The following is a 15,336-nucleotide window of genomic DNA, read 5'->3' on the forward strand; positions in this document are numbered from 1 at the left end:
AGATTCCAAACATACATCTCAAACACAAGAATCGTGACATCTCCAGCATGCTGAAATAATCTGGTATTGTCTGTTTAAATAATCCCACAATATTATATTTGATTTTCTTTAATATTGGTTTATTATTTCGTTTTTTATTAATTACTTGTATATGCTAATTGTGTATACAATGCGTTTAAAAAAAGGCGGGATATTTTAAATTTGAATAATGTATGACGTCAACGTGGCGGTCAGAAAACAAAGCAACACATTGGGGCTCTAGCTCCTACTCACCATGCCCTTTCACATTTTTTGTGTACATTTCATGTATTATGTGAGGCAACACTATAGTTATGTTTTATGACATCTTATTCCATCTTCGGCTTGTTATGTATTGGGGGTCCCGACTGTTAGACAATGCAGTATGAAATTAGGCAGATTTATATTAATGTAGCCTAATTTGGTTCACGGTCATATATAGTTTGCATAAAAATTATTTAATTTATATGTACAGCACACAACGAACTACTAAGGATAACTCTTTTGAAGTCAGTGGGTGGCTCTTAAAAGAGCCTTTGGTTTGATCCGAAAACAAACTGGTCGAGTTTACTTCTTGGCGGGCTTCTCGGTCTTCTTGGGCAGCAGCACCGCCTGGATGTTGGGCAGCACGCCGCCCTGAGCGATGGTCACTCCGCCCAGGAGCTTGTTGAGCTCCTCGTCGTTGCGGACGGCCAGCTGCAGGTGACGGGGGATGATACGGGTCTTCTTGTTGTCGCGAGCGGCGTTCCCGGCCAACTCCAGGATCTCAGCGGTCAGGTACTCGAGCACCGCCGCCAGATAGACCGGAGCTCCGGCACCGACACGCTCGGCATAATTGCCTTTGCGCAGCAGCCTGTGAACACGGCCGACGGGGAACTGAAGACCGGCACGAGATGAGCGGGTCTTTGCCTTGGCACGAGCCTTACCGCCTGTTTTACCTCTTCCAGACATTTCTCAACACTGAAAAATCAGAAAATGTGTTGTAGTCGTAGGGAACCCGGTTTATATATCTATCGAGCTGCTTGTTCATTGGTCAGTTGGAGCATCAAAATCATCGCCCAATACCGAAAGAGAACAGGCGGTCCTAACTGCTGGTGTCATTTTCAGATAGCAACTATAGCACTTCCGCTCTGCAGTGACTGGGATTTTCAAAATAAAACTTCTCAAGACAAACCAATTATTGTGTATACAGAAGAGGATTAGGGCCACATGTGGAAAAAAATAAATATGAGTTAACTAGGCTATTTATTATTAGACCTGTGTTTCCTCTTGGGATTAAGTCTTTCAGCGATGAAAAGACTAGTTTTATTCAGGGAAGCTTCAAACCTCTCCAATACACCGTCACAGTATTCAGCTCGCAGCAGGATTTGTTCACATTTCTTCTCCTAAAATGGTTTCATATGCTTTACATTCCAAACAACACTAGTTGTCCAGTAAGCAGAGATGTCTGACGAGGGAATAAAAGTAAAAGTACTGTGGTGCTTGTTTTGTTTTAATTGGGTGATCTTTTGGTGTTTGTAAACACACTGATGCTGGCGGTGACTTAGGGCGGATCACCTTCACTTCCTGTGAGAGATTGTTCCTGAGGCGTTAACTTTCTGGCTGCAGTCATGATTAATGAAACTGAAAAGATATGTTGTTTAAGTTTGTAATATTCTCTGATTTTAGGCTGAAACATCATTTCGCATTTATCTTTTTTACTGTGTAGAAAACTAACTTTTATACCTCTTCAGTCTCTCCCATAGGAATTTTGGACTACACACCAAATGGTCGAGATGCTAATATATGTCATACAAAATGATACAAAATTACCACTCCTACTTATAACCTCTATGATGTACATGTAAACAGGTTTGAACACACACACACACACACACACACACACACACACACACACACACACACACACACACACACACACACCAGTTCTCACATGTACAGTATATAAATGGCCAGACACATTGACAACCTGCTGTATCAGTTTCTGCAATGTATTCATAGTATTCTGTTATATCAAGACTTGGCCATCTTGGTAGGAAAATAACGTATGATTGTGATAAATTAACAGGTGATTAAAATCAAATGTCAGCCACAGCCAATGAGCTGTGTATATTGTAAAGCACCATAGGAAATGCATGTGACACCATAGGAATACTATGGATTGGCTATCATGTTCATCTAACAGGTGAAAGGTCTCCGGTTTGAAACTGGGCATAAACATCCTTGTGTCATCACATAGAAGCTTTGAAGGAACCGTACGGTCACCATTCTGATTCACCCTCTACACCTCGGACTACCGCTTCAACTCCAGAACGTGCCATCTGCAGAAGTTCTCTGATGACTCCTCCATCATCAGGAAGACCAAGGAGCTGGTGGTGGACTTTCATAGGAGCAGGAATCCCCCAACCCCTGTCACCATCCAAGGGGAGGAGGTAGAGATGGTTCCTAGGAGTGCAGCTCAACAACAAACTGGACTGGTCGGACAACGCTGAGGCCCTCTACAGGAAAGGACAGAGCAGGCTGTACTTCCAGAGGATGCTCAGGTCCTTCAATGTGTGCAGCAGGCTGCTGCAGATGTTGTACCAGTCTGTAGTAGCCAGTGCACTCTTCTTTGCGGTGGTGTGCTGGGGAGGCGGCATCAAGGCAGCAGAAGCCCACAAACTGAACAAGCTGGTGAAGAAGGCTAGCTCTGTCGTGGGACTCAAACTGGACAGTCTGGAGGCTGTGGCAGAGGGGAGGATGAGGGGAAAGATTGACGCCTTCCTGGAGAACCCCTCTCACCCTCTCTAAGATGAGCTGAGGCTGATGAGGAGCAGCTTCAGCCACAGGCTCCTCCTCCTACATTGTGAAATATGTACAGTTAAAAAAGTATCAAAAAGTAAAAGTGGAAACAGCGCCATAAACTCCTCTGTTGTGAACAAAAATGTATGCATCTGCAGTGTTTCAGAACTCCATAGAATCAGAGTCAAAATTGGATTGACCTTGGTTACTATGATAATAACACATGACCTCGTCTCCCTGTAATGCACCTCTCCTCGTTAGTATAGTGGTGAGTATCCCCGCCTGTCACGCGGGAGACCGGGGTTCGATTCCCCGACGGGGAGGAATCTGTTTTCTCTCTCACAGCTTTATGGAGGCAGTGAGGGATCTGAGCTCAGGATTGATGGACAAACTGAGGAAAATTCAGCTGGAAGGAAGAAGGGAATTTAGTTGTAAAATGGCAAAACTATGCACCCAGCTGAAGTGGGAAGTCATGAAGCAGACATCAACGCTTACTCCTTTAGAGAAGGTTGGTCAAACCGTTTCTATCTGGACTGTGAAAAAAGCAGCTTGAACATTGACAGACAATGTGGTTCTGTTAAGGCTTGTGAACAAAAAAAGAATAAGAACATACAAAATAATGTTAATTCCTAGTTAAAGAGATCTGTATATAAATAAAATACATTTAGTGATTCACTATTCACAACATATATTCCTTGTAATGGCCACTACCCAAGTGTGACTTCCTGTAAAGAAGAATTACTGTAAGCAATATATGAAGAAACCCAGCTATCAGAAAAGTCACTGGATCATATGTGAATCGGCTCATTGATGGATAGAAGGGATATTCCCATTCAAATCAATAGGAGTGCATTGCTATTTATAAGCTCTTTTTCATGGCAGCATGATGAAATATCAAAGGCTTCCAATGGTTAGCTTGTACCAGCGAAAACCATGATACCAGGAATATGTCTTTCTGTCTGCTTTATTTATGTCTCTAATCATTCAATTCCACACAAAGACTGTAGGCCTATGCATACGATCCCCCCACGTCCCATCATAGCCTACATTCATACAAGCTTCAAAGACACTACATTTCACACAATAAATAATTATTCCATGACAGTTTTTAACAAGGTGAATTTGAAAGTTGCTTCACAAACTAGGCTATATCAACACATTCATCTGTGAATGTTTTACTGAACCACGCGTGCGTGTTCTCACGTCAATATACAGGCTGCCTGCAACATTGTATGTATTGTATGTATATGTGTTTGTATGTGTTTAGTTGTTTTTTTCTGTTGTTCATGTGATAGCTCTGAAAGTGACGAAATACATATTTTATGTTGATTAAAGAAAGGATTAACGAAAATGTATGATGCAAAGTAATTCCACATTACCGAAAAAGGGATTAAGAATAGCTCATTTGAAGATCTGCAGTTTAAGAAATAAAATACAGGACATTTCAGAATTTACATATATTGGCAATCTCAGAAACACATTTAGATTCAACGGTTCTTTATTGAACATAGATGGGTATAATATTTACAGACAAGATAGGAATGCAAATGGAGGTGGAGTAGCAATTTATGTTCAGAGCCAAATACCAGTAAGAGTTAGGGAGGATCTAAGAAGTACAGGAGTTGAAGTAATCTGGTTACAAGTTCAACTGCCTTATCTAAAGCCAGTATTTATTGGGTGTTGTTATAGACCACCAAATGCAACAATAATGTATCTGGATCAAATATGTGAAATGTTAGATAGGGTATGTGATATAAATAATGAGATTTACTTCCTGGGTGACTTAAATATTGATTGGAATTCAAGGTGTTGTGCACTCAGAAATAAGTTGCTTTCTCTTGCAGATACATGTAATTTGTCACAAGTTATTACAAAGCCAACAAGAATATGTTGCAGAGCTGATGGTTCAAAATGATCGACTTGCATTGATCTCATTTTTACAAATGTCACTGAGTTGTGCTCAAAAGCAGTATCAATTCCAGTAGGCTGCAGTGATCATAATCTAATTGCAATTGGAAGGAGGATTAAAGTTCCAAAATCTGGTCAGAAAATAATATTAAAGAGGATGTTTAAATACTTTAACGAAAGTAATTACTATGATGAAGTAAGAAATATTGACTGGTCAACAGTTCTACAGGAGGAAGATCCTGATTTGGCTTTGGATGTTTTTACTAACTTGTTAATGCCAATTATTGACAAACATGCCCCTGTAAGAAAGCAAACTGTGAGAAATGTTATGGCTCCATGGCTGGACCAAGAACTCAAAGCATACATGGTGCAAAGAAACCGAGCCAAGGCAGAAGCAACCAAATCGGGTGATGCATTACAGTGGAGTATATATTGTAAATTAAGGAATTATGTAAGAAAATTGAACAAAACGAAAAAAAGGATTTACTATCAAAATAGAATTAAAGATGCTAAATTAGACAGTAGAAAAATATGGAATGCACTCAATGAATTAATGGGAAGAAGAGTTAAACCAACACCATCCTTTTTGGAAGCAGATGGAAAATTTCTTACTAAACCAATGGATATTGCTAATTATTAAAGTTTAAACTATTTAAGTTATTGCGTGATGGTATGGATCTCAGACATGAAGAAGATGGGCTTTCAAGCAGATTAATAAAAGACAGAATAATAATCAATAATAAATCATGTAAGTTTAAATTTGAAAAGGTTAGTATTGGTACAATAGAGAAATTATTACGAGCAAGTAAAGAAAAACCTTCAGGTGTTGATAACCTTGATGTGAAGCTACTGAAACCTGTAGCAGAATTGATTGCTCTGCCTATTTCTTACATCATTCATTTAAGTTTAGAAAAATGGATTTGTCCGTCAGAATGGAAAATAGCCAAGATTGATCCACTAGCCAAGAATGGTAAAGAACCATTCTCAGGTAAAAATAGTCGACCAATAAGTCTACTACCCGCCTTGAGTAAAATTATGGAGAGAATGGTATATGAGCAAATCCAAAAGTATTTTTTTTTAAATGATTTAAATACGGTGTATCAGTATGCATATAAAAAGGGGCACTCTACAACTACGGCATTAACTCAGATGACTGATGACTGGATGAAAGAAATTGATGAGAAAAAAGTCGTTGGTGCTGTATTGTTGGATTTGAGTGCAGCATTTGACATACTTGATCATAAGTTGTTATTGAATAAGTTGAGCTGTTATGGCTTTGAAGCATCTGCTGCTGCATGGATCAAAAGTTATCTCACCAACAGGAAATATACTGTACATTTTAATGGTAGTTATTCTGAGGTAAGAGCAGTGAGTTGTGGAGTGCCTCAAGGAAGTTGTTTTGTTTTCCATTTTTACAAATGATTTCTAATTTCTTCTAATTTTAAATTATGCCACCATTGCGATGTATGCAGACAATTTTACAATATATGCATCAGCACACTCACACCTGGAGAACTTGGTAGGGTTTTAAATGAGGAATTAAAGTTAATAGAAGAATGGGTAACGGTAAATAAATTGGTTCTTCATATAGAAAAGATAAAATGTATGGTATTTGGTTCAACATATTCATTAAAAGTCGCATCAATTCTACACTTAACTATAGGAGATATAGATATTGAACAAGTAACAGATGCAAAGTTATTAGGGATCACTGTTGATAGTAAAATGTCTTGGAACAGCCAAATTGATCAAATGGTGGTAAAAATGGGCAGAGGCATGGCTACTATAAAACACTGTAGGAAATTCATGCCTAGCTAACTAACCAAACAATTAGTGCAAGCTTTAGTGTTATCACAGTTAGATTATTGTTCAGTGATTTGGTCCAACACAACAGAAAGTCATTTGAACAGATTGCAGGTAGCTCAGAACAAAGCAGCTCGCATTGCTCTTCACTGCCCATATCAAACAAGAGTAAGTACAATGAATAATCATTTGGCTTGGTTAAGTGTAAAAAGCAGGTTGCATTAGTGTGCTTTATTAAAAATATCATCATAACTAAAACCCCAGAAATACTTTATAGTAACCTATCATTTTGTTCAGATAGACATCATTATTCTACTCGGCAGTCATCAGAGGGTCGTTTTCTGTTGCCTCCGTGTAGAACGAGTTTAATACAGAGAACAGTTCATTATCGAGCAATGGTGGCATGGAATTCATTACCAAGTTTTTTGATTTCAGAAAGTAATACAACATGTTTTAACAAAAAGTTAAGATTGTATTTGTTTACACAAGGAATAGTGTAGAATATTATATGACTTTTTGTTTTTGAGCTATCCATCCCACTTTTATTTGTGATTGAGTGGATGAGTTGCTAAGTGATTTTTTTTTGTTTTAGAGCTATCCATCCCACTTTTATTTGTGATTTAGTGGATGAGTTGCTAAGTGATTTCTTTTTTTCAATTACTCAAGAGATGAAATTATTATATAGAGCTATCGTATGTATTAGACAGGCTTTGAGTTGGTGTTTGTTGTTGTGTGTCTTAGTGGTTGTGTTATGTATTTGGTCTTATTGTGAGTATGTTACGGATGTGTATTGATGTATTTTCTGTTATTGAAGTATTGTTAAAAATACTAATGGGGACCCCAGGAAGAGTATACTGTTACAATACAGTAGCTAATGGGGATCTAAATAAACAAACAAACAAACAATCAACTGCACTAGGTGAGCGGTTCCTACACAACAAAGGGATTCAAACACATGAAGTAAACTAAAAAAAAAAAGGTTCCACTGAGATTTGAATTCAGATCGATGGATTCAGAGTACAGAGTACTAACCATTAAACCATGGAACCACAACACATCAACACTGCTGTCTTTATTTTTTTTTATTTTTTCCCGCCTAAAGACTCCGAAAATCAGACAGTGTCAAACCATGACCAGGCAAACTCACTGTAAGAGAGCAACTGTAGTTATTTCTCATGGTCGTCTTTTTTTTTTCTTTTTTTTCTGCAGGTTAAAAAAAAAATACAATTTACTTTTTTTTTACAATCTAAAAAGACAATTTAAGTGTTTTTTTTTTATTTTATTTTAAAAAATAAAAGGAAGAGAAAAGAAGAAAGAAAAAAGAATAAGAAAATAAAACTATGACAGTCCTTAGAAATTCAAAGAGCAACATGTACCACGGGACAAGTTTATTTGTCTTGACTTCTATGGATGTCCTTTTCTGATTATGTGTTTGAAAACGACAGTAGGCTACTTGGAATTGATGTCTGGTTTATCACTGCTGTCTTTACAGGAGCATGTCATGCTATATACTTGATATCAGATTGTTATTGTCATCATATCTCAAATATGTTTAGTATGAACTGCATGAGATACACCACATACTGGGGACTGGAGCGGACAGATGCATCATGAAATCTATGCTGATTCTACTCTGCATCTGTCCATTTTACTATAGAGTAAGCGAATAACTAATTGTAATAGATTAATAGATTGTGAACCAGATAGAGCTCAGAAAAAACATAACTAAGAAAATATTACATGTTGTTAGAGTTTGTGATAACTTGTAAATATAAAATTATTTCTGCCAGTAGCTAAATTAAAAAAGAAACAGAAAAAAAACCCAGAAACTGCCCAATTTATATTCCATGTTATAATTGTTCTTACATTGAGCATTTAAAAAAATAAAAGGTAAAATGCATGCCATTAACAGCCTGAGGATTGACATTGTCAATTATGTCAGTGATGCAGTAGGAAGCTAGGCAGCATACACACTACACAACTTGTAAAGAGGTTAGAAAAACCTGGAAAACTCTTTTGAAGACAGTGGGTGGCTCTTAAAAGAGCCTTTGGTTTGATCCGAAAACAAACTGGTCGAGTTTACTTCTTGGCGGGCTTCTCGGTCTTCTTGGGCAGCAGCACCGCCTGGATGTTGGGCAGCACGCCGCCCTGAGCGATGGTCACTCCGCCCAGCAGCTTGTTGAGCTCCTCGTCGTTGCGGACGGCCAGCTGCAGGTGACGGGGGATGATACGGGTCTTCTTGTTGTCGCGAGCGGCGTTTCCGGCCAACTCCAGGATCTCAGCGGTCAGGTACTCGAGCACCGCCGCCAGATAGACCGGGGCTCCGGCACCCACACGCTGGGCATAGTTGCCTTTGCGCAGCAGCCTGTGAACACGGCCGACAGGGAACTGAAGACCGGCACGAGATGAGCGGGTCTTTGCCTTGGCACGAGCTTTGCCGCCGGTTTTTCCGCGTCCAGACATTATCGTTGCTTTCTTCTTGACTAGTGAATCAAAGAATGAGTTGCAACTGCCGGGAACCGGTTTATATGTCTGTCGAGCTGCTTGTTCATTGGTCAAAACCTTCGCCCAATCAGAAGAGAGGACCCCTTAAAACCTTCTTAATTTCTCCAATACATAAACATTAATTATCTATTCAAAATAACATAGCTTTGATAAAGTGAGGTACGTACCATGGATTCATAAGGGATTTATTCATGGGTTGATTCACAGAGACAGTAGTAATTAAGGGATTTTTTATGCCGTCTCCCTGAATTTTTCCATTAAAGTAGAAAGTAAGGAGTCAATATTAAGGGGGGTTTATTGATGGGTCTCCTCCATTAATAAATCCCTTGGTTAATTTTAAGGGGCTGTTGCATGAAGGGGTGAATTCATGTAAATTAATGAAAATGTAAGGTTATTTTAAGAGATTACTGGTTCCTAAAGGTTTCTGCTCCTGTCAAGTTATCACAGCAACGATAACACTTCCGCCCTGTCTCATAACAAACCAACTTTTATGTACTCAAAACAGGATTAGGACCACATGTTAACAATTTGAGTTCTCAGATTAATATCACAATTCTGACATTTAAGTAAATCTGACTTCATCCTCTAAATTCTGAGATAAATCTCAGAACTGGAATTTTTCACGTGGCCCTAATCCTCTTTGACACCTGTATTTTTTTTCCATTCACATTTAATTATTAATTATTATTATTTAATTATAATAAAGCTATGTTATGAAGAAATAACATAGAAACATGGAAAAAAAAAAAAAAACACTGATAACAAGAAAAGACAGAAAGAGATATGCATATAGTTGCATTTTCTACAGACATACACTGAGATCATCTACTGTTTGTGCTTAAAGCATATCTTATCAGGCCCAGGCAGCCAAATGAGCCATGTCTGCTTCACTGACTTTTCTTCTATATCGATCGTGGACAGAGAAAACTGAAAACAGCAGTCTTAACTCACTCTCTTCTCTCCACACACACTGAATTTATAGATTAGAGACAAAATTGAGTGAGCAGTATTTGTATCCGTGAAATGTAAAGCTATTGAATGTGTAAGAGATATGTTGTACATGTAGGTATGGTAAAAGCAGCAAATTGTGTGATTTTGGTGTATGGGAGAGATAGAATTGTTTGTGTGTTAAGTATAAGAGAAAAAAAAAAACTAGATGTTGGAGCAATTAATGGAGACCTTAGGAATGACCTCAAAGGCCACCTCATACTCATACATGCTATTTGGAGTACACGTAATTATAGTACGTTATATGCTTTTGTAATTTAGAAAGAATATTATTTATACAAGGTTACATTAACTTTTAAAGCGGAATCAACTCTTACAGTGAATACTGAGGTGGCTCTTAAAAGAGCCGTTGTGGGGACTGATAGCAAGAGAGTTTAAGCTCGCTCTCCGCGGATGCGGCGGGCCAGCTGGATGTCCTTGGGCATGATGGTGACCCTCTTGGCGTGGATGGCGCACAGGTTGGTGTCCTCAAACAGGCCGACCAGGTAAGCCTCGCTGGCCTCCTGCAGAGCCATGACAGCGGAGCTCTGGAAGCGCAGGTCGGTCTTGAAATCCTGAGCGATCTCTCGGACCAGGCGCTGGAAGGGCAGCTTGCGGATCAGCAGCTCGGTGGATTTCTGGTAGCGACGGATCTCTCTCAGAGCCACGGTACCGGGCCTGTAACGGTGGGGCTTCTTCACGCCGCCGGTGGCCGGGGCGCTTTTCCTGGCAGCCTTGGTGGCGAGCTGCTTCCTGGGAGCTTTTCCTCCAGTGGATTTACGGGCGGTCTGCTTGGTTCTGGCCATGGTAGAAAAGTCAACACTTCCTTCTTAACAGCACAAGAAAGTATGTGGTTTGAGAGTGAATGTCGGCTTTATGTAGCCAATGCCGGAGAGCTGCCATACGCTGATTGGTCTGCCCGAGGGAAGCGCGCGCATCAGCAGATGGAAAGTCCGCCCAAAATTCAAACACTGCTCTGCAGCAGCTCCAGTCCAGCAGAATTAGGACGAAAGGCGGCAGAAATACCGAAAAGGAAGACGATTTTACTATTTATTTTTTACTATTCAAGTATTTTCAGTCAGTTTTTTTCACTATGTGGAAAAGATAACCAGCAAAATCATGGTAAAAAAAAACAAAAAGATAAGGAAACGAAATCAATAAAATCCATAAAAATAAACTCAAACAATACAATTAAATGAATAGAATGAAATAATAGGATTCAACACGCTGAGTGGAGTGTGAAGAACGGAAAACATGCACTTCTTACATGTATGGATTTACTTAACCTATTAAAATATATGCAACACTTTAATAACTATGCAAACTATAATACAGTATTTATACATGTATTAAGACAAATGTGCAGGGATTTATGATGCTTATGTAGTTGGTGCTCTGTCTATAATCTACAGAAGAGGAAACAGAAAAGGTACAGGATGGGAAGTTAACACTCGCCCAATGCATCATTTTTCTTGCAAATGTCATGTCATGTTGAGTCAAACCTGTTTGAGTCCAGAAGATTAATAAAGTCCAAGTACTTAACCGGCATACTGTGTAATGCATTTACTCAAGTATTTACAATCTATACAAATACCTCACGTAGGCCTACTTACACATCACTTATTTAAATGTGTGCATTTATTTTGCGTCTATAACCTGACAAAACAGTAAAAAGTAACCAACATTGTAGTCAGAGTGTTTATCTGGTGTTTCTGTGTGGTGAGAGAGAAGGGGGTGGGGTAATCGGTGATATCAACTAACTTGAATTAAGTGTATGTTATATATGACCAAAAAAAAATGTAAAAAGGAAATGCTCTTTCAAAGTAGTGGGTGGCTCTTAAAAGAGCCTTTGGGGGCAAACAGTGGTCGAGTAAAGCCGGGAAGCTTACTTCTTCTTGGGTGCCTTTTTGGGCTTTGCTGCTTTGGGCTTTGCAGCCTTCTTGGCGACAGGTTTCTTGGCAGCAGCGGGCTTCTTCACCGCCTTCTTCGGGCTCTTAGCGGCCTTTTTAGCCGCTGGTTTCTTTGCTGCGGGCTTCTTTGCTTTCGCCGGGGATTTCTTAGCGGCTACAGGCTTCTTAGCTGCAGCCTTCTTCTTGGGGCTCTTGACGGGTTTCTTGGCAGCGGGCTTCTTGGCTTTCGGAGCTGCTTTCTTGACAGCCGGCTTCTTGACCTTTTCAGCCGTCTTGGCGATCTTGAAGGAGCCGGAGGCCCCGGTCCCCTTAACCTGGACCAGAATGCCCTTTTCCACCAGATTCTTGATGGCGATCTTGACGCGGGCCTTGTTCTTGTCCACGTCGTAGCCTCCGGCAGCCAGGCTCTTCTTGACGGCGGCCAGAGACACGCCGCTCCGCTCCTTGGAGGCGGACACAGCTTTAGTGATCAGCTCACCGACGCTGGGGCCGCTCTTCTTCGGCTTCACAGCCTTCTTTTTCGCAAGTTTAGCCGTTTTTGCCGGGGAGGCGGCGGCGGGTTCTGGAGCGACTTCTGCCATTGTTCGCTTCTAGTCTGTTCTGCTTCACACAACTCTGTAAAGTCTCACTGAACGGTTTGTCGATGCAGAGCAAGAGGCGGGACTTATACACAGCATGAGGACCGTGTAGACTCAACGCATGCAGCCGCTCCCTGTGCAGCTCAAATGTGGCGACACTTGTGTTTTCTCTTCCACCTTTTACAGATAAAATACGCAGATCGGAGATGGTTTCAAGTGTAACTGTTATTGGACCTGTTAGAAAACTTGTTTCCTCTCGGGATGAAGTCGTTTTTAGCGATGAGGAGACTTTCATTTTATTCAGGGAAGCTTCAAACCTCTCTGATACACCGTCACAGTATTCAGCTCGCAGTGGGATTTCTTCACATTTCGACTCGTAAAATGGTTTAATATGCTTTACATTCCAAACAACACTAGTTGTCCAGTAAGCAGAGATGTCTGACGAGGGAATACAAGTAAAAGTACTGTAGTGCTGTGATTTGTTTTGTTTTAATCGGCAGATGTTTTGGTGTCGGTAAACACACTGATGCTGGCGGTGATTTAGGACGGGTTACCTTGACTTCCTGTGAGAGATTGTTCCTGAGGCGTTTACTTTCTGTCTCAGGTGAATGCTGCAGTCATGATTAATGACACTGAAAATATGTTTTGTTAAAGTTTGTAATACTCTCTGATTTTACATGAAAGTAGGCCAAACATGTATTTTCTCCAATGGACACAAATGTCATGATTGTCTAATACACTGTAATCCAACTTGCTGTGTTTGAGTCCATTCGACTGAAATATCATTCTATATTTATCTTTTTTTATTGTGTGTAAAACTACCTTTTAAACCACTTCAGCCTCTTTACTCTGTGATTTTATTAAACAGCAGCTGTTTTGAATTTTGGTTACACATTTGTCCCTGGTTTTATGAATCTACTGCAAGTCAGTGTTTCTGTTCCGATACTTAATCATATAATTACAAACTTGTGATTCTCAGCTCTTCACAAGTTTAGAGATACACTTTTCTTTTTTTTTCTTTTTTTGTCACAGATGGACTTGTTTCTTGCTGAATAGTTTAATAATTTAAATTAACAGGGACAGAGAAAAGACAACTTGATGAGAAAAATTTTTATTTTTTTTATTAGTAATTCATTAGTAGCACTGTGGTAGTTTAATATTTCCATTAGTAACTTTATATTATGGTCTCTCTACAGTCACAGGCTCTTCTGCTGGTCTGGGATCAGATCCTACCAGAGCTGTCCAGCCAACATAGAGAGTCTGACTTTGACTAAAGTGGCTTTAAGATGAGATATGCTTTGTTGTCCCCGTGGGGAAATTTGTCTTGCACTCTGTGTTGCTGTGTCACTCAATAAAAACATCAGTTCCATACACAGCATGCTTCACACCATACATACATACATTATCATACAACAAATAAATAAACGTATGTACAATACCAATAAAATAATTCAAAGCAACCCATTGCACAACCCCGTTGCATCATGCACCTTTGCAACTATTGCACTGAACACACAAACCCATAGCTTATTACTGAGAAATGATTGCACATAGCCCCATAGCCTCATACTTCGCTAGCCTACTATTCAGAAACTTAACTGAGGTAGGCACAAAGTCGAGAACACAGACTTTCAACATGGGTCTTCCAGCTGAATGCGTTGTCAATATGAACACCAATGTATTTCTACCTGAGTGGTTCGTCATGTACGACCATCGGCCCATGATCCCTCACTGCCCTAGGGTCAAATACAGTCACCTCAGTCTTCTTTGCATTTAAAATAAGATAGTTAACATCACACGGAGTGGTAGGCTGATGTGTTTTCTTATCTTTGTGCAGTAAGATGGGGATGGCAGTATGGCAGAAGTTTAATATGTAGTTCCCAGGCTGGCTGCTTGTGCACTCATTTGTGTATGATGTGAAGAGGACTGGTGAGCTGGCACAGCCTTGTGGGGCACCTGGGCTGACTGATCTAGATTCTGAAAGGGAGTTGTTAAACTTAAAATAATAAATAGTTAATATATGTCAGCCAACTTACTGTCTAAAACAAAAAAGAAAAACTACTACATGGACTGATTACCCCCTATTAAAGTAGTATTGACTGTAGGGTAAAGTAATATATCAGTCAAACTGACAATATACTGTAGTAACATAGGTTTATGTAAGATATAATTTGAAGGTTTAAGATACAGTATAGAAACATGTACAGAACCATCATCACCCAGGACCTCAAGTGGGAGCTGAACATCAGCTCCCTCACCAAAAAAGCACAACAGAGGATGTACTTCCTGTGGCAGCTGAGGAAGTTCAACCTGCCAAAGACGATGATGGCGCACTTCTACACCTCCATCGTTGAGTCCATCCTCACCTCCTCCATCACCACCTGGTAAGCTGCTGCTACTGCCAAGGACAAGAGCAGACTGCTGCGTATCATTCACTCCGCTGAGAAGGTGATTGGCTGCAATCTGCCATCTCTCCAGGACCTGTACGCCTCCAGGACCCTGAGGCGAGCAGGAAAGATTGTGGACGACCCCTCCCACCCTGGACACAAACTTTTTGAAAAACTTCCCTCTGGCAGGAGGCTGCGGTCCATCAGGACCAAAACCTCACGCCACAAGAACAGTTTCTTCCTGTCTGCAGCTGGCCTCATCAACAAGGCCCGGGATCCCCAGTGACACGGACCCTTATCCCCTCCCCTCATAGGCACTACACGTTACAGTAATGTACAGTCTCCACATCTGACTCAATGCATCACATTTATGCATTCTGTACAGTGAACATTCCTCTGGTCAATATTTTGCTCATTCCTGCACTAACTGTACAGCTTTTCCATTTCACTTTAATAGCA

The 15,336-nt window shown here is 40.2% G+C and overlaps 3 protein-coding genes, 1 non-coding gene and 1 pseudogene across 4 annotated transcripts; 1 reads left to right on the top strand and 4 right to left on the bottom strand.

The window, feature by feature from the left end:
- Nucleotides 1–537: 537 nt before the first annotated feature.
- LOC144541728 (histone H2A-like) lies at nucleotides 538–969 on the bottom strand. Its single transcript, XM_078286440.1, has one exon. The coding sequence runs from the start codon at nucleotides 967–969 to the stop codon at nucleotides 586–588; it is 384 nt and encodes a 127-aa protein (XP_078142566.1). The 3' UTR covers nucleotides 538–585.
- A 2,081-nt stretch (nucleotides 970–3,050) lies between these two features.
- On the top strand, nucleotides 3,051–3,122 carry trnad-guc (transfer RNA aspartic acid (anticodon GUC)). Its single transcript has one exon. It is a non-coding gene; the product is annotated as a tRNA-Asp (tRNA).
- A 5,451-nt stretch (nucleotides 3,123–8,573) lies between these two features.
- Nucleotides 8,574–8,973, bottom strand: LOC144537841 (histone H2A-like). Its single transcript, XM_078286544.1, has one exon. It carries the CDS (start codon nucleotides 8,971–8,973, stop codon nucleotides 8,590–8,592), a length of 384 nt encoding a protein of 127 aa, XP_078142670.1. The 3' UTR covers nucleotides 8,574–8,589.
- Nucleotides 8,974–10,397: 1,424 nt separating this feature from the next.
- Nucleotides 10,398–10,808, bottom strand: LOC144541790 (histone H3). The gene has a single exon (XM_078286789.1). The coding sequence runs from the start codon at nucleotides 10,806–10,808 to the stop codon at nucleotides 10,398–10,400; it is 411 nt and encodes a 136-aa protein (XP_078142915.1).
- A 1,079-nt stretch (nucleotides 10,809–11,887) lies between these two features.
- Nucleotides 11,888–12,493, bottom strand: LOC144541780 (histone H1 pseudogene; annotated as a pseudogene).
- Nucleotides 12,494–15,336: the final 2,843 nt, after the last annotated feature.

The sequence above is a fragment of the Centroberyx gerrardi genome, chromosome 11 (genome assembly GCF_048128805.1).
Source record: "Centroberyx gerrardi isolate f3 chromosome 11, fCenGer3.hap1.cur.20231027, whole genome shotgun sequence".
Lineage (NCBI taxonomy): Eukaryota > Metazoa > Chordata > Actinopteri > Beryciformes > Berycidae > Centroberyx > Centroberyx gerrardi.